Here is a 25,826-nt window from a genome sequence, read left to right as displayed (position 1 = left end):
ATCTAGTATGATTTAACTTCGTCCCTTTTCTAGGAAATAGTCCCTTAACTGATTTCTTGCTTCCATTCTCGTCCTCTCACAATATACATCTCATAATATCACTCTTTTCTTTAATAATACTCTGATGGTTTGCCATCTTAATTATAATAATAGCACAATACTTTACCTACCCTAACGGGCATCATATAACCAGGCATCATATACCTGCCTAACTTTCTTACCTCTTTTTAATATTTTCTTTACCATGCTCCCTCTAGCTATTATGGATTTATTGCTTTTAATCAAATATGGCAAGCTTATTCCTACCTCAATAACATTGTACTCACTGTTCTTGCCTGAAAGTCTCCATCAAATTTTCTATTGTTGGCTCTCTCACTTGTATTGTGTTCCTGTTCCATAAGACACAATTCAGATTTTGTCACTCTTCTGTTTAAAATCTTACAATTGGTTGCCCATTACTAACAGGATAAATTCAAAGCTCCAAATAGCATTTGGCACTTTAGAGATGATTTACCTGATAATCTTATTTAAATTAACATTTCCTCCTCTCAGCTTATCCCCATTATTCCCCTCTTTCCAACTTTAGATCATAGCGTTTGTTATTTCCTGATATTGTATTAAGTATTTATTTGCAAGATAGTTTTCTTTCTCTCTCTGCTGCTAGAGTGTGAACTTCATGAAATTTGGAATTTGGTCTGTCTTGCTAATTGTTCTATTTCAAAGTGCCTAACTGAATACCCAAGACATAAGTGTTTTCAATAAATATTTGTTGAGCACAAGAATTATTACACATTGCGATGATTACTATAAGAGGAAATATAGAGAACTCTGAGAGAAAATGGGGGGAGCTTCTCTACATTATGTGCTCAAATGAATCTTTCGATTAAATGATGTTTAATGTGAAGTAGTAATTCTAGTGAATAATGCAGTGATCACTGTTCCAAACAGAGCTAATAACAAATACAAATACCATAAGGTAAGAATGATTGTGAAGAATTTGAGAGAATTTAATGAGCTCATCTTACAGGAGCAGAGGAAATGAGGGAGGGTGGAATAAAGTGAGCTTAGGGAGGGAAATATAAAAAAAGATTATTCAGCTTCCTGCAGATCAGTTTAAGATCGTGAATATTATACTAATTACTTCTGAAGCCTATTGAAAGGTTTCAAATGGAGACTAATTAGGGAGCTTATTGCTTAAGAGATTAAGAGATGCAGCCAAAATAACATCTCAGAACTGCATTAGTGGTCTTGCAATTTCCTGTTTTCCTTTGCCTCATAACTACTTAGATCCTTAAAATTTTTACTCAAGTTTGATACTGGGTAAACATGTCAATCTAATAAGACAACCCAATCATGGGTATTACCTGAAAGGTCCATGAAAATATGACAAAATCAAACATGTAGCACTGAGATAAAGAAACTGAAGGTTAAGAGTAAAGTCTAGGAGAGAATAGCTAGATGACCTGAAGGAAAGCTATGATATGTCACGGAGTCAAGAAAAAAAAGTTCTTGTATTTTTTTCAAAATACTTTTTATTTTGCATTGTTTTCTTAGATTTATTGAAAATTTGGTTAAGAGTACAGAGAATTCCCAGATAGCCCTCACCCAGTTTCAGTTTCTCTAATGTCATCATGTTACATTACCCTGCTATATTGTTCAAGATTAAGAAATCAACACTATTGTTAAAAATACTCCAGATTCTATTCAGAAGTCATCAGTTTTTTTTTATTACTGATTTTTTTCTGTTCCAGGATCTGATCCAAGGAGGAACATTGCATTTGGCTCACACGTCTCCTTAGTCTTATGTGGTCTGTGACTGTTTCTCAGGATTTCCTTCTTTTTGATGATTTTTACAGTTTTGAGGAATAGTCTAAAATACCTCAGGGATATTTTGTAGAATATCCTTCAATTTGAGTTTGCTGGATGTTTTAACTTATGATTATATTAGGATTATGAATTTTTAGAAAGATCACATAGAACAAATCCACATGATGTATCACTGATGACGTTAATGTTGATCACTTGGTGAAGATGGCATTTGCCATTTTTCTCCTCTGTAAAGTTACTGTGTTTCCCCTTCCACACTCTACTCTTTGGAAGTGAGTCACCTAGTTTAGTGAAGACTCATAAGGGAGGATCTGAGTTCCACCTACTCGAGTGGAGAGTATTTACCTATATTATTTTGAATTCTTTTTAAAGGAAGGTTTGTCACAGAGAAGAGAAGTTTAAAAATGAAGGTGTGATCATATTCTACTGTAAAATTTATGCAGATAAAAAATCAAAGGATTGTATTGATTTTGGCAAAATAAAAATCAGGGTTGTTTTAGGAAAAACAGTTTCCACTCAGTTGTGAGAATGCCAGACAGATGAATGGAAAGAAGGGTGAATATGTGAAAGGAATTAAGACAGCATATGGGAACACTTCTTTGAAGATGCTTAGCTATACAGTGGAGCTAGGAAAGGCAACAACAGCCAAGGATTCATGTGAAAATTATAATCTGTTCTTTTTGTACATTATTTTCTAGGAACATAATTCTCACTTTCAATCCAGGATTTTAGTGAACTTAGTCATATGAGAATACAACTTTCAAAATCGTCATCTTAATTAAATTCAGTAAATTTAAATTACAAAGTTTACATATAAAAAAATCCAAAGTTGTTATAGATGTTGTTACTTTTTTAACTCTTTGTATGAAAGAGATTTTTGTAGAATAAAAAGCAGATCCAGAAGAAAAACATTTAGAATCAAATGTGTATCAAACATGCCTACAATTTCTCAGCAAGTATATGTTAAATCTGAGTAGATGTCAAATCTAAGTAGGTAATCTGTCTCCTCTCCACATAGCCCTACACGGTGTGTAATATGTATTTAATAAATGCTGTTTGTACAATTGCAGGAGGCCTTGCAACCGTCCCTGACCAATTGAGGTTTACAGGTTAATGTGGCCTTCAAACTTGCACAGTTACTGTAGAGATCTTCATACTTGCAAACATTGGCTGTAATAAAAACAAATAAATTAGTCACTTCATTATATTTTTTTCCATAGCAGCAACACAAACAATGCATTCTATATGAATGGAGAGTAGGGAATTGAGCAAACAAGTTGGTATGATTACACTAAGATAACCATTTTATATTTTGAAGGATATGTAAGGTCTTTTAGATAAACACACTGATTCTCTTTTAATTTTGAGCTTTTGGAAATGTTTCTAAGATGAACTGACGTATTTTCCTCTCTCAACAAGTGAGCAGAGTAAAATCAATTTAAATGAATTTCTCTAGAACTGCACTATCCAAAAGAGTAGACATTTGTCATATGGTTGTTTAAACTTAAATTAATTACAATTAAATAAAATTAAAATTTCAGGTCTTTCCGCAGCAACGCCAGTTTTATCAAGTATTCAGTAACCCATGTGTCTAAGGGCTGCTTTACCTGAAAGTGAGAATATTGAACATCTTCAGCACTGTAGTAAGTTATATTTGACACAGTTGTTCTAGACTCTAATGCTACCAGTCTTTCTATCAAGTCTAAGTAATTATTATAGGAAGATGTAAGCATAAAATGTAAAAGGTGAAGAGAATATAATTTTGATTATTGGACATGTCTACTTAAGATGTCCTTCAGTGGCCACAAACTCAACAAATCTCAAACTAATTTATCATCCTGTCTATAAGCTTGATATTTCTTTGTTGTTTCCCAACAACCCTTCACTTGATTCACACAGTTTCAGAGAAATGGCACTCCCAGCTATTAAAAAATTCAAGCCAGGAGCCAGGAATCAACTGGAAATTGTTTTCTTTCTTTTCTTTTCTTTTTTTTTTTTTAATCAACACTCAACAAGACCAGGTAACAAAAACTGACTAGTCTACTTTCTTCCTATTTTTCATACCTGTCTATTATTTTTTCACTCCTTTTGCCCTAATGCAGTAAAAATATCCATTTGTGTTTGGCTGAGTGTTTTTCTAATAGTCTCCCAGCTGGCTTTCATCCAATTGTTTCTTCCCACTGCTGTTGGGAGCTCTTTAGAAAATGCAGTTCAGATCTTATCATTCTTCTGTTTAAAAATCTTTCAATTGACTCATATCCAATTACTAATAGGATAAATTTTAAATTTAAAGCTTCTTAGAAAACAGCATTCAGGAGTGCTGGAAATATTTGACTTTTCCTTCTTTAGTTGATTTATAGCTTTGGTATTATCAACAATCTGAATTATAGCTATGCAATTCAGTCAGAAGAAACTGTAACAATTAGGTGAATCCATTTGAAAGGTAAAACTCTCAATAAATGGGTCATCTGCACTGTCAATAATTTTAATAACACATCCTAGTTAAACAATAATATCAACTCATACTTTTATTTATAAAAGCATAAAATGAATAGTATGTGATATATGTTTATTTTATTCCTTTTTGCTAAAATATTTTTGAGGATTCTGTGAGCTAATATGTACTCACTTGATTTTGACTTTAAAAATGTATATAAAATTATTAGCAAGCAGAAGTACAAGTGATTATTATATTAAACTTGATTATTCTAACTACGCTATGGCAAAAATGAGGAAGTTAGTATGATACATTCTTTAGCACATGATAAATTGCAGTATTTGGAGTCCCTGTCTGGATTGAACCATATTCTTTGGTCTCATACACTTAGATATATATTTGTTTTCCTTTTTTAAAAAATGCTACATTTCGAATAATGATATTAGCTTTGATGAGAAGAAACTTCATATTTAATTATAATACAGGCATATTTTCATATATGCCAATATATAACATGTACGGTAGGTGTTTCATCAGGTTACATATGGTAACAGGCCAAATTTTACTTTGCAAATAACACATAGATTCTGAACAGTGTAAAAATTTCACTTAAAAACACTCTGTAAGGCTGGGTGTAATGGCTCACACCTGTAATCTTAGCACTTTCAGGTGGCTGAGATGGGCAGATTGCTTGAGGTCAGGAGTTCAAAACCAGTGTGACCAATATGGTGAAATCCCATCTCTACAAAAAGTACAAAAATTAGACAGGTGTGGAGGCATGTGCCTATAGTCCCAGCTACTCGGGAGGCTGAGGGATAAGAATCACTTGAGGCCCGGAGGTAGAGCTTCAGTGAGCCGAGATGGTGTTACTGCACTACAGCCTGGGTGACAGAACTAGACATTTTGTTGTTGTTCTTTGCATGAAGGCATTGCTTAAGTTGTTTGCCTTCAGATTTCACAATTCATAGAAGAAATGTCAGATCATTTTATTTCACTATCAACTTAATCACTTGAAACTTACTGCACAGTCCGTCGTCACAATAACCTGGGCAACTGGCACAAGACGATCCTTGCTCATAAGGGACATATAGTCTATTAGCCCAATTACCACTGAAATTTGAAATAAAAAAATGTCAAATTTTTTTTTGTTTTCTATTTAGTTTATGTTCCAAGGTTAATATCAGCCGCCAAGTATACATGGGTATTTATTAAATGTTTTTAATTATGTCAAATAATTAAAAATTTAATATTCTCAGAGTATATTCAGACAATAATGCAAGTCAAGGGAATAATTCACACATTCATTCACTTTCCTGATCATAATCTTGCAACCTGAGCAACTGAAATAAGATAATTAAAGTCTAAAGTTTTCACATGGCATTTAGACTTTAAAGTCTAAAGTTTTCTATATTTCAACATGGTAACACACTTTATCTCCCAATAGACTTGGTCAAATTGATAAGATGATGTACCACAAGGTGCTTGCTAGGGGTAAAACATATCCCCTAGAGAAATAAGAAAGGTTCCTGAAGCACAGAAGGATGCAATATGGAAAATAACATTTAATGTTAAATATAACTAATAATTAAAAATAAAAAGTAACATAATTTCTATAATATGAAGTAAGATAAGTACAGTTTCAGCATAAATTTGGCTTTCAGGTGGTGGGAGGATTTTCACATGGTTTTTGCTGTATGTTAGTGAAATGGTATTGTGCTTGGGAAGGTTTGGGAATATCTAAAGGTGGTGTGTATGAGATGTTTATGTTTGCCAAGAATGGGAATGTTAGGGGAAAAAAGATTTAATTAACACTAAAATCCAGGGTGAGTTCGTCTTACAGTGACTAGCCTGTACCTCATTAATGATTATTTTGCTATTCATAAATTATCATCTGAAAATATAAGAAAGTCACAGTCTCAATTGCACTAAGTAGGTTAATGTCCAAGGCAATGTAGCTGAATCTCAGCCTTCCATCACGGAATATAGCTGTGGGTGTGTGAGCACATAAAAAAATGTGAGAAAGATATAAAAGTGTCCTGAAAGCTCTCTTTTCCCTGCTTTCTCTCAATACTAATTCCAACTCTCACTTCAGTTGCTGACTCCAGATGCTCTCCTCTCATGACCAGGCATTTGGAGGTGGTCTCCTAGGGTCTTTCAATTTTCTGCATTAACAGTGATAACTCTTTGCTGAAAAATGAACTTACAGGTCATATTTCTCAAACTGGAATCCTACATCACTTGGGCGATCTAAAGCCTCAAAATAAGTCATGTAGAAAGCTGAGTTTGGAGAAAACCCCTCCCACTAGTGGTGAATAATTTCAAATATTAAAAGGAAATTAAAGCTAATAGATATGTTGTGAATATATCTTCAATATTTCCACAGATTTTTTTGTGTGTATGTGAGTAGATCAAATATATTGCTTGAGAAATAAGTGGACTTCCTGCAGGAAACCCAAGATTATTAAGAAATTAAGATCTTAATGAATGGTTCCATGAAAGATTTTTTGGGATAAACTCTAAGAAGCAAAGATTTGAGACATTATCTTTTCTTGGCTCTTTGAAATATATTACAGACCTCTTGAAAAGTCTTGGAGGTCCTCAGTTTAATCATTTCTTAATGGTATAATGTGAAATTTTCTAATAAGCATGAGTAAGAGTATGTGAGCAGAAATGACTGACATTACTAAAATGTGTCATTCCTCACACTTTCTTGTGTGTGAACTTAGCAGGAACTGATAAAATTATATTTGGACAACTACATACTCCATGTACTCATGAAGTAACCATGAGCATAGGAAAAGGCAATTGAGAGAGGAGACAAGTTATTTTAGGCATGAGGAAATACAGCTCCCTGTTCAATAATACTTGGAAATAAAACTGAAAACTTTATCTTTCTGAGAAGTTGGTTGAATGTGTCTCAACTTCAAAATCTTTCTAAAGATGAATCTCCTTCACCTTTACTAAAATATGATTTTTAGTTTCTTTTTGTATTATAATTTTAAAATATTAAATTGTGTTTGGCATTATTGTCAATAAACTCTAAAACATATACTTACGGAGGACAATACTGGCAAACATAGTAGTATTTTAGAACTTTTTGATTGGGACAATAGGCACTTCCACATCCAATGAGGTGTGAAGAATACCAAACAACCTGTAAACCCAAACCAAACAATCAATAAACAACCTATAAACCTGTAAATGAAGACATGAGAGCACATTAGAGAAGAAGGAAATGCCAAAAGACAAATAGGAAATACAAAACTGAGAAGAATGTTAATGACGTATTTTGTTTTCATATATCTTATGGCTACATTTAGTGAAATTATTGAATCAAAAGAAAACACTTTTAAAATATTACATTTCCATGTACATTCCTTTTTTAGACTGTTATACGTACCAAGATCCAGAAGACTATTGAAAAATGACAGCTCATAGCTGAAATACTCACCAAATGCCAGACTATTCTATATTCACTTGAAATTTTTCTTCAAATTCAACTTGGAATCAGTCAAAATTTGAGAATCTTTTTTTAAAGGGCATTTATAAAGGTGATGGTTTTTCATTTCTTCTCTTTACCTGTGTATAATGTCCAACCACTGCATCGGGAGTCTTTGGCCCTACACCAAAGTCAAAATCATCACGCTCATCAAACCAGCTTTGGATTGCTTGTGACCATGAATTGGGTGCACTTGACATGTAGAGATTCTCACCACATTTTAGACCTAAGAAGGAACAGAGCACTCATGAGGAAAGCAATAAAGCATGCAATGGCAAAATACACACACAGACACAGACACACCCCCCCACATGATAGAATTCCTCTTTTTTTTTTTTTTTTCTTTTTTTGTTGTTTGTTTTTTTTTTGAGATGGAGTCTCATTCTGTCACCCTGGGTAGAGTGCAATGGCATGATCTCAGCTCACTGCAACCTCTGCTTCTTGGGTTCCAGCAATTCTCCTGCCTCAGCGTCCTGAGTAGCTGGGACTACAGGCATGTGCCACCATGCCCAGCTAATTTTTGTGTTTTTTAGTAGAGATGAGGTTTCACCATATTGGCTGGTCTTGAACTAATAATCCTGTGATTCACCTGTCTCAGCCTCCCAAAGTACTGAGATTACAAGCGTGAGCCACCACGCCCGGCGAATCCCTGTTTTTTAAATACTGTCTCTGATGCCCATTACTAATGAATATTGACTAATACATAAGGAGGGTGCCTCAAATCTTTATCAGCTATAAGCTGAATAGAAGCCAGATGTGTCCAATACTTGAGGCTGGTTTCAACAAGCAAAACTTTGAGTAGATGGAGAAGCCTTTTTTCTTTAATATCTGCCCTCCCTGGATTCATTTATTTACGCATTGAAGTCTTCACATGTCCGTGCCTCATGTTCTTTCAGTTTGTAATGTAAGCTTGCTGAAGTCAGGGACCAGCTTAGTAATCCCTCTCCTGCTCTAAGCCCATACTCACAAGAGATTTTCATGTATAGGAATCTGAATAAATGGTTAGAATTTTTATTTTGTGTGAATTAAAAAAAATCTTGTGGTCAGTCTTTAAGAGCCCTAAACAGGAAGCAAATGACACCATAAAAGACAATATTTTCAAAGTTTACAGGCCTCCTCTTAGCAAATCAGAACATCACAGGCCACATTCCCTTCAAAAAATAAGGAAAAAAGTGCTTTGCAGCCCAGAAATAGGTCAACGCTTTTTTCAAGCCTTGAAATTAATATTTATATTTGGATGGCTTAACATGGAATGTCTACATGCTGCTTAAAGAGAGTATAAACTACCTTTATGTAGTTCCTTTAAGAAAGAAAGAAAGAAGCTAAAATTTTAACAGCAGATTGGGATTTTTCAAGATCATTTCCTTTCATCTTCTGGTGACCATAGTCAACCACTTTCATAGTTATTATAGTTTTAGTATCAAAAATATAGATAACAATGGCAGTCCTATTTTCAAAATGAGACAGTTTTTTTTTTTAACCACTTTTAAATTTGGCTTGCCTTTGCCTATGTTGTTTTTAATAATCCAATAAGTATTTCATCTAATAGTTCATCCATATGATATTTTATCTAATTGTTTTTATATTTCGTGATGTATAGGTTATATCTTGCAGGTCATTTTTTTAGTATAATATAGTATGCATTGTAAACACCCAGAAAATGTAAAAGACACGGCTTACTGTCATAGAAAATTCAGAAGAAAATAGTAGAAGTTAATGCTAATGTTGTTTTTTTTCGTAAAATTCAGGAACAATTTGACAAAATTTAAAATATTTTTATAAAAACAAAATTAAGTAATTTTAAAAACACAAATAGGCTGCATATTGTCACTAAAAAGGGTACTGATTTAGAAGCCAGAAATTCTAATTCCAAATTTCCTATATATGACGTTAATTACTAATCATCATTTTCTTCCAGACTGTTGGTTTTCTAATCTCTATAATTGAGAAAGATATGATCTATAACCTGCTTTACTCATGAGTTGATTGAGAAATACAAATGTGATACTGTGTGAGACAGTTTTTGTAAAATTTACATAAAGCAATAAGCACAGATGGTGCTTCTCAGAGTTATCTCTACATATAGAGATATTATAACTTGAAAAAGGTAGCATTAGAAGCAATGTTTATTTATAAACTTTTCTTAATGCAACATCATAACACGGTTTCTTATTATTTTACTTGTTCATTTATCCAATGATATTTGCTAATTTACTTACTAGTCTTTCGATCACTTGGGTTACTGTGTCTGTAATTGCACCCATTTGCCCACTTTTGGGCATTTGCTGCAGCCTCTTTGTTCCATTCCTGAAGCAAGTACAGAAAAAAGATACCACTTACTGTCTCAAACCTCAAAGGAGCATAAGCTTTATAATCAGGTTATAGGTTGATTTACGTCATCATAAAATTTCTGTACAAGCATTTTCTGATTTTTATAGTAATCAAAGATATATTTTTCATGTGCCTTTTTCTGCTCCACAAAGAAATATAGTTAATATGCCTATGCTAAGTAATTGAATAATTTAGGTTTATGGTCTGATTATTTATGACAGGACAGCAGAAACACCTAAAGATTTTTAGTAATGGTCCTACTCTAAATATTGATAAACATGTGGAGTTGTTGAGATTGCTTTTCCAACAATGAAGTAATTAGCTAACTTACTTCACATTCAGTTCTTTTTTTTCCACCTGCTTATTGAATGTGTTTGGAAGACATGTGGCTTTTGGTGTTGGACCCAGAACCGTAGATTGTTATTTACCGTAAATGGCATTTATCTTAAAGGGAAAAGGTCTTTCTGATCTTAGATTGGGACAGATAAGATAGTAAGCAGAAAAACATAATGGCTTTTCACTGTATGTCCAAAGATTTGGTTTTAATTCTGCCTCCATTATTTAAATAGCCCTATAAATTTGACATGATACAACCATTATAAAAAGAAGTTAAGAAATTCAGCTTTGCCCATTACACAGCTCAAATGAAATAAAATAGAAATAGAACTTCATGAACCTCAAAGTTATTAAGATATTTTAGCTGCCAGCCACCTGCTCCTTCCACAGCTGATTCATAGCGCTCTCCTTGCAATACCACCTCTTACCATCTTTAGCATGTTGCTGGCAGTTGGAGAGACTGCTTTCCTCAGTTCATTGTGTTTATTTACAATCTCCCTTTGCACTTGTGTTTGGGTGGTTGACAAAGTAGTAAAAGCGGGATCCTACAGGAAAATAAAATTAGAATTATTTTTTAACATTGTTGGAAATTGCACATAATAGTAACTATGTTAGTTCGAGGGAATAAAGACCATTTTAAAAAAGTGCTTGAGCCAATATTAGTTATTAAGCATTGTTGATGACAGCCAAAGCTATGACTTTCTAATGAAAAGATATTAGATGAAAGTTTTCAGAATGAAAATATAATTCATGTCATGAGATACTAAAATCTCCTCAAAAGCCACAAATACCAATTTCTGAGTTAAGAGAGGTCTTAATGTGATTTTTCTAGATATATGAGTGATAACATCTTATAGTGACAATGGTACATGATAGGAATTATTAAGACATTCACACTCAGTCTGCAGCAAAAAAGTGGTAAGGAGTGGGGTAGAGGATTTACCTAGACTTTAGCGGGGAAATTTCTGCCTGACGTGGTGTCTGGTGTTCAGAAAAACTGCTTAAGCTCAGCCTAAGTGCATTTGTAACATGCAATACTCTAGTAAGAGAGTTTTATGCATTGCATAGCAAATTTTATGGGATCACTCAAAAGATAGTTTTACCACATTAAAAAAAAGATCTCCAAAGCAATTTAGAGGGTGGAGGAAAGTCATTTAATAAATGAACTTCAATACGTTCATGTGGCTAGGGGCTACCATATTGATCACCACAGATTTAAACATAATTATGTTAACTACCTTGGGCTACTAATGAGTACTTTATAATGTACCAGACACTCTAGTCCTTTCACATTTGAAGATTGATCTAGTAACTTCCCTCATGGGAAGTAAGCTATCCCTCATGGTTACCTGAATTTTTCTGAAGATTTTTGCGTTCAACCATACCTCACTTCCATTTGCAGGAAAGGATGGCAGCAGCCCAGCAACCAGGAACAATAGCAGGGGGAATAATGTCATTGCTGGGAAAACAAAACCAATAGAACAAGGATCTGCATTAAAATGATTAGTACATGAACTGCTGAGTAATATGGGGGTGGAAAAGAACACAATGACCTCCATCCCAAATTCATTACTAATGTAACGGGAGAAGACTTGTCACATGGAGCCAGCAAAATGATAGTAGATTCACTTTCGAAGTATGCCTCCAACTGGGACAATAAAGAACAAACCAAAATTCCCAACTGAAGCCTTTGAAATATGCTTGTAAATCCTAAGGACTTTCTACCTCCTTCTTCCGCAGCTTCGCAGTCTTCTCTGTGTAACTACTCTCTTCACATTCTAGGAGTGGATTCTACACAATGCCAGTTTAGTGGCTTCCAACCGTGATTATTACTGGATGCTATTGCATTAGCCCCTGCTGATTTCCTTATGTGCTGTCTACACTTTTATAACTATATCCTTATTAACATCTCTTCAAATTAGAAGTTAGCACGTGCCAGTTCTTTTCCATCAGGGATCTGACTTATATACTTGCCATTCTTTGAAACCTAGAAAGTCCTCTAAGTACATGCTTTTCATTCATGCTTTTAAACTACTCTCTTCAACTTTACCCATGTAGCCAGCATCCTCTTTTCCTCTCAAAACTTTATCTTTAGTACCATGCCTCAAATTTAAAATGGCAATATTCTTCCTCTTGATCTTAAAACAAAAGGTAATAATTTGATTCTCATGTTTAAAGAATTACTAACCCTATCTGTATTAATATCCTTAATATGTTCACATCCTTTGTCTCACTAATTCAACTTCTTACAATCCTACTGAAATTATAAACTATATTGGAAAAGTTTTAAGCATACAATTTTCATGACATTATCATTCATAAAGGTTAAAACATTGTTAATTAATTACATATCTAGTAATAGGGAGATATAATGTCTAAGTAAATGAGAATACAGCCACATATGGCAGTATATTAGACATAAAAACCATTATACATTTATGGTGGTTTTGTAAACTCAGAGAAAAAACTTATGTTTCCATGTTAAGTTTTAAAACAAAAGAAAAAAGCAGAGCAAATAGTACATGGTAGATTCTTAGCCTTCTGTTTTGGACTGAATATTAATAGAGATAGTGGCTCCTCCTACAAAAAATACTCTTCCTTCTTAGTTATTCACTGATTCCTCCTGAACCCCAGCTGTTGGGGGCTGGGACTATGTCTTCCTTAGGCTATGAACTTAGCTAATACCAAATCCCCACAGAGCTCCCAAAGGAAGAGCTTTGCACCCCAAACTTGTCCCCAGCACTAAATTCAATTTCCCTTCTAACCAGTTCCCCCGTGCCCCCGACCCCGATCACTGTGAATCTAAGTGGGGGGATGCAGTCTGATACACACTTGTAAAGCCCATTTTGATGCTATTAAAGTCAATGTCACAAACCATACTGTCCCAGTATTGCTGCACAATCATCCCACAAATATGGAACTTTGCTAGTGTCCACTTGTATCACTTTTTAAAAGATGTTTCCAATAGAAAAACAAGAAAATGGGGGCAGGGGAGATATACTTTTTGATAACACAGTTGTGGTTTTATTTTTTCCAATGCATCAATAAATAAACTTGAAGCCTGAAAAACAATCCAGGAAAAATGATACTGCCAGAATGCAGATCTGGAATTCCAGAAGATTTCAAACTACTGGTGTTACAGAACTTGGAACTCACTAAAAAATAATGTAACCCTGTCCTGCCTCCACCTCTAAATTAATAGATTGATGCCCTAACTCCTAGAATGCTGTATTTATAAATGGGGCCTCTAGTGGGCCTCCTGCAGAATTTGAGAGCAAAAGAGGAAAAACAGATCCTTATTTTCATTTGTAAGTCAAAGACAATTAGATATTCTTTCCTTTAGGAGACATTGATCAAGTTTTGTACACTCTATTCAGGATAAAATGTTATAATATTGCTGAATATGATCAGTGAAGAAGACATGGTTCTCACCCTCAGCGTCCTAGTATATCAATATGGGAGCTCATCATTCAAGTACCCAGAGTGGGAGATGGTTGAATTTTCTCATGTGTACAAAAGAGGAGAATAAAATTTTGTTTCCTTTTACAGTAATCCATTCCAATGCTTTCTGGAGAGAGATGAGGAAGAACCTAGTACAATTCAGGGCTCAGGGAGTACATAATTCGGATGAGGTAAGCATGATAAAGATCTATCATTAGCTGTAAGACTGGTAATGTTGACAGAGGGTCACTGTAATATTTCACTCCATCCCCATCTCTCCTCCCAAGGGACTACTATAAATAGCAGGTGCAAGTGGAAAATGATTTATTCGCAATTCAATTTAGTAGGTACACATAGAATGTAATAAAAAGATTTTTTTTAAATGCCTCTCCTGTCATTTATTTTCATGAAGACAATTTCTAAATGTATTAGTTATATATTTTTCTGTCATTTCCTGGAAATAAACATTAAATTTCTCTTAATTCAATTCCTGTGAAAGAGTTTCTTTTGCCATGTGTAAGTCACCAATCCCACCTTTAATGTGGTTTTCTGTTCTGCTTTGGTTTCCCTTTTTCAAAGAAATTAATAATTATCTCAAGTATGATTAGAGAAAAATCAAATCTCTGGATTTCAAAGATTTTCAATTTCAAATGGTGATGGTTTGCTACTAATTCCAGATTGACAGCAAATTGTGTCTTCCTGAAGCACAAATGTATATGATACAATTAAACTGTAACATACTGTGTCTTCTTTACACTGATATTAGGACGACTGGTGTGTCTGAAACACTACCTTGGAAAAAGGAGTGTTATATATTTTCTCAAATGACCTTATATCACTGCATATTGACTGATAACAAAATATCCATAGGTATATCTGGCCTTAACAGTTCATTTTGTGGAAATAAGAATTTGCAAAATATGAAGCAGGACAAATTTGCTTTGTTGCTAAGAGGAGAATTCATCAAATGGTCCATTTATAAAGCAAGATTTTAGCTTTTATTCCAGGCAGAGTATCAAAATAGTCAAGCTTCTTGCTGCCACCCCAAAATTAACTCTTAAGGAATTATAGAAGCAAGAGGGAAACAGGGATTCCAGGAAAATACTGAAAATATAATGAGAACATCTGAGGAGAATAAAGTTTCTCATGACTTCTAGTATGTATATATGGGTGGATGTGTGTGTGTGTGCGCGCGTGTGTGTGTGTGTTTCGCATGGTGAATGTGAAGTAGAAGAGAGTGCTGCATCCAACAGCAGTGGTTGGTCTAAAGTAATGCCTGTTAGTTCTTACTTTTGCCTCAAAATAATCATTGATTCTTCTTCATTGAAAAATTCTGCAGCAACAAAAAAATACTTGTCCTAGTGCTCTATGTCAGCAAAGTAGCATCAAGGACTCATAAGAACCATCCTGTGTAAAGGACTGATGATAATAAGGTCATACATGATAGCACACTCCAGTGCTCTTATAGTCACACCTTCTTATTCCCTAGTGTTGTATGGTTCAAATTAGCTTGACTACTTCCTCCCAATGCTGTTTTTTCCTGAAATGTAATCTGAGGAGTGGATATAATTCCAGGATTGACTCATAAAACATATAAGAATAATAGTAAATAATACATAAACCCAATTCACAAATGAATTGCAAGAATCCTAACAAAGTATTAAGTCACCGGTTTAAAAAATATATTAAAAAATCATGAACAAATACAGTTATATGAAGACTGCAAGAATAATTCAAAATTAGAAAACTCATTGGTAAAATTCATCATATTAACAGACTAAAGCAATGTAATATGACAAAAAATACATTATTAAATTCAACCCCTATATGTAGTTCTTTTTAAAAAAGGAAAAAAATGGAAGAGATTATTAATTTGGTAAGAAGCATATACTGCATATATATACCAAATATAACAGTTATTGGAGAAACTCTAGGTGCATTTCATTTAATATTGGGAACAAGAAAAGAATGACTAATACTATTATTTGACATAGTACTGGAGAGATCCTAACCAAAGCCATAAGAAAAGAAAATACATATATATGTGTGTGTGTATTTACATATATATATATATATATATATATATGTATATATATATAATTTTAACTTTTGTAAGAGAAGTGGTAATATTATTGTTTTCAAATGATATGATCATCTATCTAGAGAATACACCAAAATCAACAATTGTGCTAGATGCACAAGCAACTTACAAAAATACCATTTTTATTGCTGGGCACATTCAACTAGAATATATGGTTTAAATAACACTTATAACAGTTAAAAAAACTATAAAGTATCTGGAAAACAAAAAATTTTAAAAATATTTTTTAGAGAAAATATTAAAACTTTGATACAGAATACAGTAGAAGATATGAATAAATTGAGAGTTTTTTAATGCTTTTGAAAGGTACATGATAACATAAAGATATCAATCTTAAAATATCTGATAATTATTTATTATAATTCCAATACAAATGCTGAATGGCTGATGAATAACTAAGTAACTTTTTACAAGAAGAATTGGCCAAGCATGGTGGCTTACACCTATCACACAGCACTTTGGGAGGCAAAGGCGGGCTGGTTCCCTGAGCTCAGGAGTTCGAGACCACCCTGTGCAACATGGCGAAACCTGTCTCTACTAAAAATACAAAAGTTAGCTGGGCGTGGCTGTGTGTGCCTGCAATCCTAGCTACTCGGGAGGCTGAGGCAGAAGGATCACTTTTAACTGGGAGGTGGAGGTTGCAGTGAGCTGAGATTGCACTGCTGCACTCCAGCCTGGGTGACGGAGAGCGACTCCATCTCAAAAAAAAAAAAAAAAAAAATCAATTGGGTTACCTTTTCATACTAGTTACTAAGATAGATGTCAAACCTTTGTTGACAAAAATTTAATATCATTGTAGGAATAGATAAATCAACTGATGGATGTAAATAGAAAATTTAAGAGACAGATCAAACAAGGTAGCATTAAAAAGCATTAGAGGTCAGGGCGTGGTGGCTCATGCTTGTAATCTCAATACTTTGAAAGGCTGAGGTGGGTGGATCACAAGGTCAGGAGATCGAGATCATCCTTGCCAACATGGTGAAATCCCGTCTCACTAAAAATACTAAAATTAGCTGGGCGTGGTGGTGTGCACCTGTAGTCCCAGCTTCTCATAAGGCTGAGGCAGGAGAATCACTTGAACCTGGGAGGCAGAGGTTGCAGTGAGCACTCCAGTCTGGCGACAGAGTGAGACTCCGTCTCAAAACAAAATAAAACAAAACAAAACAAAACATTGGAGGGAGTACAGACTATAGAAATATTTTAAAAGATTATGTGTATTAGAAAAGATGTCAAAATATTAACGCACATAAGTATAATGTGTGCACTATAGGTATAGACACATTTATATACTAGTCACAGCACAGAGAAGTATTTGATGCAGTATTTTCTTACTTAAAATTTAACAGTTAATCTTTATTTTGATCACTTTCTTTCATCTCATTATTTATCTGTGATACAGAAAGCAGCCTATGCTAATATGCAAAGTTTGCAAAACTGCTAGACTTCATTAAGAAATTAATAAAGATATGCAAACAAGAATAGTTGCCTTGCCAGTTCCTGAGAAGCACTTTTTTTCTTTTCAAGAATGAATTCCTTCCCTTTTACTTGGAATTCAATAAATAACAGCTGAAATTCATAGCAATATCAGATTTACGTTACTTGAAATTTCTGTCACTCTTCTTCCCAATTCATCCCTGCCTCTTGCAAATCAGAAGCCCCAATTTACCTCACAACTCATCAGTGTAGGGCAATTCCCAGTCTTGAAACTTGTCATTGTCATCAATTTAATTTCTTTTGATCCACTTTCAGAGGTCTTAGTCTACAGGCAGACATTCTAGATTTGGTTTTAACTAGCAGAAGTGGCAACACCGGATCTTCTACGGCTATTGTTAAGTACTCTCAGAATTTCCTGGATGGCATTCAGCTACAGGGAAGAAAAGCATTTTACTTTAAAATCTTCCCCCTAGTGGTAAATAACTCCTTTCATGTTGTCATTAGGTAGTTCTGCGGTCTCCTAATATTTGATTCTCCAGAATCACTTCTAATGTGCTACAGAATATGAGCTGTATGTGGAAATTGCTTCCTTAGATGAAATATGCATGATAGATATTATATTTAAATTACCGGCATAAACGTGACTGAGTAGATTGAGTTTTGACTGAAACAGTTCTAAAAGTCTTTTTTTGTTTTTGACCTCAGTGCATTTCATCAGGCAAATTGCATTTTATGTTGATGATCTTTAATAAAATACTTTTTAACCTCAAGGTCAGTGCTATAATTTTTTTGGCCAATTTAAAACTTTTGCTATGTTTTCTCATATAGCTGTATGTTTTAATGTTAGTAAAAGTTACTGATGTGAAAGTATGCACATACACATATTCATAGTTTTTCAGCTTTCTACTAAAAATAATTCCAGTATAATTATTTCCAAAAGCCATAGACATGGGAATTAATTATATTACTTTAGAATGAAAGGTAAAAATTTATTTAAATTTCAAACTGGATAAAAGTCCTTTTGGAATAATAAATCTGTCTATATGTTAGCTTCTCAGCTTAAAATAAACATTAAGATAATTACTCTCAGTAAAAGTTATCCATAGACTTTGGAAAATTATAGTTAAAATATACTGAATATACCACTTTATCACTGACAAAGTATAATGTGTTGTTCACCTTGTCAATGATAAAGTGATATATTCAGAACTAATAAAATGTTCACCTTGAAATAAAGGAGTTATCACTTACCAGTGGTTTCCAAAGCAGGATGAAGTATTTGTTTCATCTGCTGAAAGAAGGAAGGTGGAGAGAGAAAAGGTTAGAGCCGTATATATGAAACACCTATTTCCTGTTTTGGCAAATGCTGGTTGTGCAAGTAAGTCTAGATCAACAAGGCCTGAAACAGGATTTGTCATACCAATAGTCTCAAATTTCATTGCTGGTTTTCTAATCATGATTTTGACATTATTTGGTGATTCCTCAAATGACTTTTAAAAATAAATTGCTCTATCAAAATTTGTAATTGTGTATTTATTCTTTGAAGCTCATATATGACAATTCATCTATATTTTTCCTGTCAATACTTTAAAAATTCTTAGGCAAATTTTTATCATCGCGTCATCAGAGTTTTCAGAATTACACCTGTTGGACTGAAATTAAGCTCATAATTTTCATGAACTCCAGAGAACACAATGTTTTTTTACAGCTATTGCAAATGCTTATTAATAATTTATTGGACATTATTGTTTTGGAGAATATTTTTATCTTTAATGTTTGTAAATACAAGGCCACAGTGACTTTCAGAACTTGATGGTCAAACACACCCTAACTTGTTGATATTTCTATGTTCAAAGATGTGCTGTATTTACTTTTATTTTCTGGTTGTATAAAATTAAACATAATATTGATCTCCATGCTAACTTACCATTATTTGGTTCTGTTCATTTATGGAATTCTTCAACCATTCCAGGCTTGTTTCCTTAGCACAGTAATGAAGTGGGGTGGACTAACAATTTCAGATTTCCTCTACCTCTAAAATACAATAATCTTAAATACTGAATTTATATAAATGAAGAAGCATAAATTCATAAATCACAAGTAGCATATACACAGCACTGGCAGGCCTTTCTGCATGCTCATATTGGCATAAAGATTGCACCATGTGATGCATAATTCAAGTTTCTGTTCATTTTCATGTTTACATTTAGCTTTATTGATTTTTGTGACAAAATGTATAATCACAGATCAATGTCTATTCAGTAGGCACATTGTTTAATTATAGTTAAGTTTGAGGTTAAGAATTACATACTTTAAATGATTTTTATAAGAGAGTTGAGAACTCAGAAAATCTGGTTGGATTTTACTATTAAAAAATGGTTAACCAGTTGCTGCCGTGTCTCTGATTAACTCCTAGAATTTGTTTACTTTATGAATATGTGAAGTGGAAGCTCTCAATAAGCCAAATTACCTACGTGGAAAGAATCACCTTGGAACTATCTTCTACACAATCCTCTTTCTATGGCAAAATGTATTTTGTGGGCAAGGCCAGACTCAGAAGCATCCACAGCCCATTGTCTTCTCTACTTAATAGTGTAGAGGATTGTTAAAAGCTTAAAATTTCTGTTCTAGTGGAAATGGACTAAATTTCTGTACCAATGTGTATTAGGAAATTTTTATATTTTATTATTTTATATTTTATTTTATTTGAGGCAGGATCTCACTCTGTCACCCAGACTAGTGTGCAGTGGTTAGATCAGAACTCATTGTAGCCTTGAATTTCTGGGCTCAAAGTATCTCCCACTTCAGCCTCCCAGTGACCATGGATGTCCACTATTATACCCAGCTAATTATTAAAAATGTTGCAGACACAGGGCCTTGCTATGTTGCCCAGGCTAGTATAGAACTTCTGGCCTCAAGCAATCCTCCTGTCTTGGCCTCCCAAAGTTCTGGAATTCCAGACATGAGCCACTGTATCCAGCTCATTAGGAAATTATTATTCTGATTTCACATTTTCATATTTATCTGTAAATGGGAATAATCTTATTTTTATTTAATTGTGATATATAATATGTGTAAGCTGCCTTCTATGCAGTAAGAATTTCTAAAGTGTTAATTTCCTCCCACTTTATGCACTTTTCTTCTGTATCTGAACAAACCTGCCCCTAATATTTGTAAGTTGTGGGGCTGCATTTGAGTTTTATGAGATGGGTTGACTCACTAAGCTAGAGGCATTTCTGTGAGAATTTACCATAAGAAGTAGATACAAAACAGTATAAAAAGGAAAAATATTTTTGTCTCATTATTCAAAGTTGATAGTTTTTCTCTATGATTTTACTAAGAGTTATGACTAAATAATTGCTATATGCACCACATTTATTATGTCCTAATATTTGATAAGTATATGTGGTCTATTGGGGGTCACAAAATGACCACATATACTTATCATTTATGGAATTACACACATTGGACCAACAGATTGACTTCAATCTGACCTTGATAGTCCAAAATGGCTATTTCTAGTCACCTTTATTCCCTCATCTCTGATGATTAGTCTTTTCTGTATTTATGTATCCCAAGGTCATTGTTGATCCTTTGTGACCCATGTCTCCCAACTTTAGCAGTGAGTGCCTTCCAGCTCTTATTTGGATATCTAAGTTCCAAGAGCAAATAGTTTGTTCCTGTGTATACATTTTAATTTTTTCCAACTATTCTAATGAAACTTATCCATAAGTCTCTTAGTAACTGTTGCTATTAATCATTACATTCTGTTTAAGAAACACCCCTTTTCTTACTCTTTAAAATTAGTCTTCTATTTCTACTCTTTGACTAGTGCAGTGTAACCAGATTGGCTATAACATGAATAAATAAAGTACAGCTTCCCTCTCTTCCTAGCCAGCCCTTCTCTCATCTTAGATATAGCAACATCTGGATGCTGCCTTCCTGGGATTTCTATGCTGATCACCCAAAACTGATTAGTTACTACAAGGGCAACTAGGATCCCTGCCTTACAGCTGAACTCTTAACCCAGCTTTTTATGACTTTTGCTTCCCCATTATTACCAACTACCTATAATTTACTGATTACAGTCTTTGGAAATTGCCATATCTGAGAAATCCTTTCTGAGCTTCCGTATTCTTTTTTCTGAAATGTGAATTTTCATATCATTGTTTGGCTTTAATGACTGAAAAGCATAATATGTGTATAAAAATGTACTGAATACATAATTAACCTATTAGTACAATGTTTGGCATGTGATACTCAGTAGATGGAATTATTAACATTTTGATTATTATCCCTTCCAAAGCCTGGTATTTCCTGAGTGTATAAAAGGCTTCCACAAATGCATTTTGTTTGATTGAATTGCCAATTCAGGAGTCTTTATAAGAACTCCTTCTTGTTTTAGATATGTTAGGAAAGAATCATAGTTTAGCCAGAAATTCAAGTGTTTAAAGTACAATTCTATCAAAGCCTGTCAGGGTGGCTTTGATAAAATGATGAGTATCTCTCATTTTCTGTATCCTCACCAATAAGTTAAGGAGCATAGACCCAGGTGCATTTTAGAATTAGAATTAATTTAACTATGTTCTTATTAATAAATAGTATATTTATAAATCAGTTGTTGTTTTATTATCTTTTAATATAATAACTTAATTTATTGACTTACTCATTTCCAAGAAAGGTATAGTCTATGTATCAATTTATCTGCATTGTTCTCTTGCTTCCTCAGTCCCTTTGGTTAATATCCTGATTCCTTCTTGTCACTCGTATGCCTAATTATATGAGTGGAATATCAGAATTGTAAATGACTTATGTGTTTTACTGTTCAGTGTATGATCTATTACATACACACAAACACAGATGCACACACACACACACATAATGACCTAAGTCATAGGATCTTAGGTCAGGTTTCCAAGAAACACACTGAAACGCAAATTAGATTACTTGTGATTTATTGAGGAAGCACACTGCAGCAGAAAGGGAAAGAGTGAAGCAGGACAGGGAAGGACAAAGAACTAAGGAAGAATGTGATCTCAGGTAAAGTCTAGTCTTTTGTGGTTAATAGAGGCAGCCTTTTTAAACTTATGATCAGTCAGTCATTAGTAACAGTGGGGAGGTGACAAAGTAATTCATATCTGTAAAAGGCAATTATCTTGAGAAGGGGCAGATGTGGACACAATGGCTTAATTCTCACAGCATCTGGGGGTTAGAGGCATTTCCTCTGGGATGGGATCTCTGTGCAATACCTGAACAGCATCCAGCATAATATAGGATAATATTTGCAGATGATGTAAAAAATAGTGAAGACACTTATCTTCTATGTGATTCACCTGTCTCATCTGAAAAATGCAGGGGCAGACAAAATAACTTTAAACGTCCTTCCATATTTAAAATTATGTATGTCTCTGTTTAAGGAAAAGAGAAAACAAGGTTCTGTCTTGCTTCCCTCACTAATTGGCTGTATTTGTTTGCTAAGTCATTGACTTTTGCTAGTCTTGGTTTTAATCCAATTATGTTTTCTTGCCTGTAAAATAGAGACAAAAATAATACCTAATGTTGTGAGGATCAAAATGTTGGTGTGTAGGAAACATTTTTTAACTGTTCTAACCTGAGTGCTAAGACAAGTAAAAATTATGTCCCTGACTTACTGAAGCAATAAGACTAGCATGTGAAAAAAAACCTGTAGAACAACATATGAATCCACATAATCGGTGATAATATCTGTACTGCCCATTGTAATGGCTGTAAGAATTCAAGAAAAGGAATACGCTTTGCGGGTAAATAAAAGATGTATATGTACCAAAGATTGAAGATGAGTTGTTATAAATGGATGGACAAACTTTGGGGCCTAATGAAGTTAACAAATCCAACTTTGATTTTTTTCAAATGTATTTATTTTAAAAATTTACATATAAAATTATATGTATTTATCATGCACACATGTTTTGTGGTACAGTAAGTCCTTGTATAACTTCATAAAATAGGTCCTGGGAAATGATGTATATAATAAAAGCATTTTTTTCTCATCAACATTATAACGAAGTGATATTGAACAAAGTGATGTTATTAAAAGATGTGCTATTAAAAGTGTCTGCTAAAAGTTGCGGTTTCCAAAAATGTATTGACTGTGTTAAATGACGGACTACTGTATATACATTGTAGAATGGTTAAATCTAGATAACTAACAAATGTATTACTTCTCTTAGTTATCAGTTTTGTGGCGAGAACATTTAACATCCACTTTTCTAGCATTTTTTCAAGAATACGATATACTGTCATTAACTATAATCACTACGCTGTAAAATAGATCTCTTGAACTTACTCCTCCAAACTGTAAATGCGTGTTCTTTAACCAACATCTTGACACTCCCTCCTTCTTATGTCCAACCCATAAGCTCTAGTATCCACCATTCTACTGTTTTCTTGACATGACATTTTTTAGATTCCATGAGTGAGATCATACAGCATTTGTCCTTCTGTGTCTAGCTTATTTTACTTAACATAATCTCCTCCCGATTCACTCACATTGTCACAAATGACAGGATTTTATTATTTTTATGGCCAAATAGTATTCCATTAAGTGACATATATATATATACACACACACATATATACACATGTATATATATACACATACACACATGTATAAATGTGTCATGTATGTGTGTGTATATATACATATATATATTTTCTTTTTCCATTCATTTGTGGATAGACACTAGGTTGCTTCCTTATCATGGCTATTGTGAATAGTGCTTCAATAAACATGGGAGTACAGATATCTCTCCAACATACTGATTTCACTTCCTTTGGATACCGATCCAATAGCGGTATTGTCAAATAATACAGTAGTTCTATTTTTAATTTTTATAGGAATCTCTGTAATGTTTTTCAAAATGGCTGTACTAATTTAAATTCCTACCAACCAACCCAACTTCATTGGTAGACATCTAGAGAGGGGTCTATTATTAACAGAAAGGTTACTCTTTGTTTTCAGTTTTTTTTACAGTTATACTTAGAAAGGAAAGATCTCTGGTACATGAAGGCTTATGTTAGATATTTGCTAATAATAAGTCACTTAAGAAGAAAAAAGGTGACACTGCATACATAATTAATTCCAATGTACTGAGTAGAAGCATCATATCTCTTGACTTATTCTCCATTTGAAATAATTCTGTTTATATATTTATTTGATACAATCAACCAGTCTGTGGCAATTTCCCTCTTCAATAAAATAATTTTAAAACTTTTATTTTAGGTTCAGGGTACATGTGTGTCTGTCATATAGGTAAACTAGTGCCATAGGGGTTTGTTGCACAGATTTTTTTGTCATAATGGTACTAAACCTAGGACTAAAATTTCTTTATTTTGATCTTCTTTTTCCTTCCCACCTCCACAATCAAGTGAGCCCCAGTGTTTATTGCTCCCCTCTTTGTGTGGTTGCTTTATAGTGTCACTGGTCTGTATACTTAAGTGTGTTTTTGTTTTGGCTAGTAACTGTATTTCCTTCCCATATTTAGTGCTTTTTTTTCAAGATACCTTGTAAGGCAGATCTGGTGGCAACAAACTCTCTCAGCATTTGCTTATCTGAAAATGATTATTTCTCCTTTGCTTAGGAAACATAATTTGGCTGGATATAAAACTCTTGGTTGAAAAGAGATAGCATAGGGAGAAATGCCAGATATAGGTGATGGGGAGGAAGGCAGCAAATCACACTGCCGTGTGCGTACCTATGCAACAATCTTACATGTGCTTCACATGTACCCCAAAACCTAAAATGCAATTAAAAAAAAGAATGTTGAATATCGGCTCTTAATTTCTTCTGGCTTGTAAGGTTTCTATTGTGAGGAGTGTTGTTAGCCTGATTAGGCTCCCTTTGTAGGTGACCTGCCCTTTCTCTCCAGCTGCCTTTAACATCTTTTCGTTGATTTCCACCTTCGAGAATCTGAAGATTGTGTGTCTTGGGGACAACCTTCTTGTATAGAATCTTGCAGGAGTCTTCTGTATTTCCTAAATTTTACTGTTGATCTCTCTACTGAGTTTGGGGAAGTTATCATGGACAAGGTCCTGAAATACGTTTTACAAGTTGTTTGTTTTCTCCCCATCCCTTTCAGGGATGCCAATGATCCATAGATTTTTGCCTCTTTACATTTATTACACTTCTCGGAGGTTTTGTTTATTTCTTTTCATTTTTTTTCTTTATTTTTATCTGATTGTCTTTGTGTTTCAAGATTCTTCTCTCAGCCTGGCCTATTCAGTTGTTAATATTGTGAGTGCCTTATGGAATTCTTCTAGTGTGCTTTTCACATGACAGGCTTGTCTTGAACTACAGACCTTAGGTGATCCGCCTACCTCAACCCCCCAAAGCGCTGGGATTACAGGTGTGAGCCACCGCTCCCAACCCTTAGTTTGCTTTT

General features: G+C 34.0%; 1 protein-coding gene across 1 annotated transcript; it reads right to left on the bottom strand.

Annotated features, from left to right (window-relative positions):
- Nucleotides 1-1,550: 1,550 nt before the first annotated feature.
- Nucleotides 1,551-18,782, bottom strand: CRISP3 (cysteine rich secretory protein 3). The gene is made up of 8 exons (XM_017498659.2): nucleotides 18,658-18,782; nucleotides 11,816-11,889; nucleotides 10,859-10,975; nucleotides 9,983-10,070; nucleotides 7,844-7,989; nucleotides 7,321-7,418; nucleotides 5,286-5,374; nucleotides 1,551-2,997 (listed from the first exon to the last, which is right to left on the bottom strand). The coding sequence occupies exons 1-8, from the start codon at nucleotides 18,692-18,694 to the stop codon at nucleotides 2,870-2,872; spliced, it is 777 nt and encodes a 258-aa protein (XP_017354148.1). The 5' UTR covers nucleotides 18,695-18,782; the 3' UTR covers nucleotides 1,551-2,869.
- Between the last annotated feature and the right edge of the window lie 7,044 nt (nucleotides 18,783-25,826).

Source organism: Cebus imitator, unplaced genomic scaffold, assembly GCF_001604975.1.
Source record: "Cebus imitator isolate Cc_AM_T3 unplaced genomic scaffold, Cebus_imitator-1.0 Scaffold248, whole genome shotgun sequence".
NCBI classification, from domain to species: domain Eukaryota; kingdom Metazoa; phylum Chordata; class Mammalia; order Primates; family Cebidae; genus Cebus; species Cebus imitator.
This window is presented reverse-complemented; position numbering and strand designations above follow the sequence as displayed.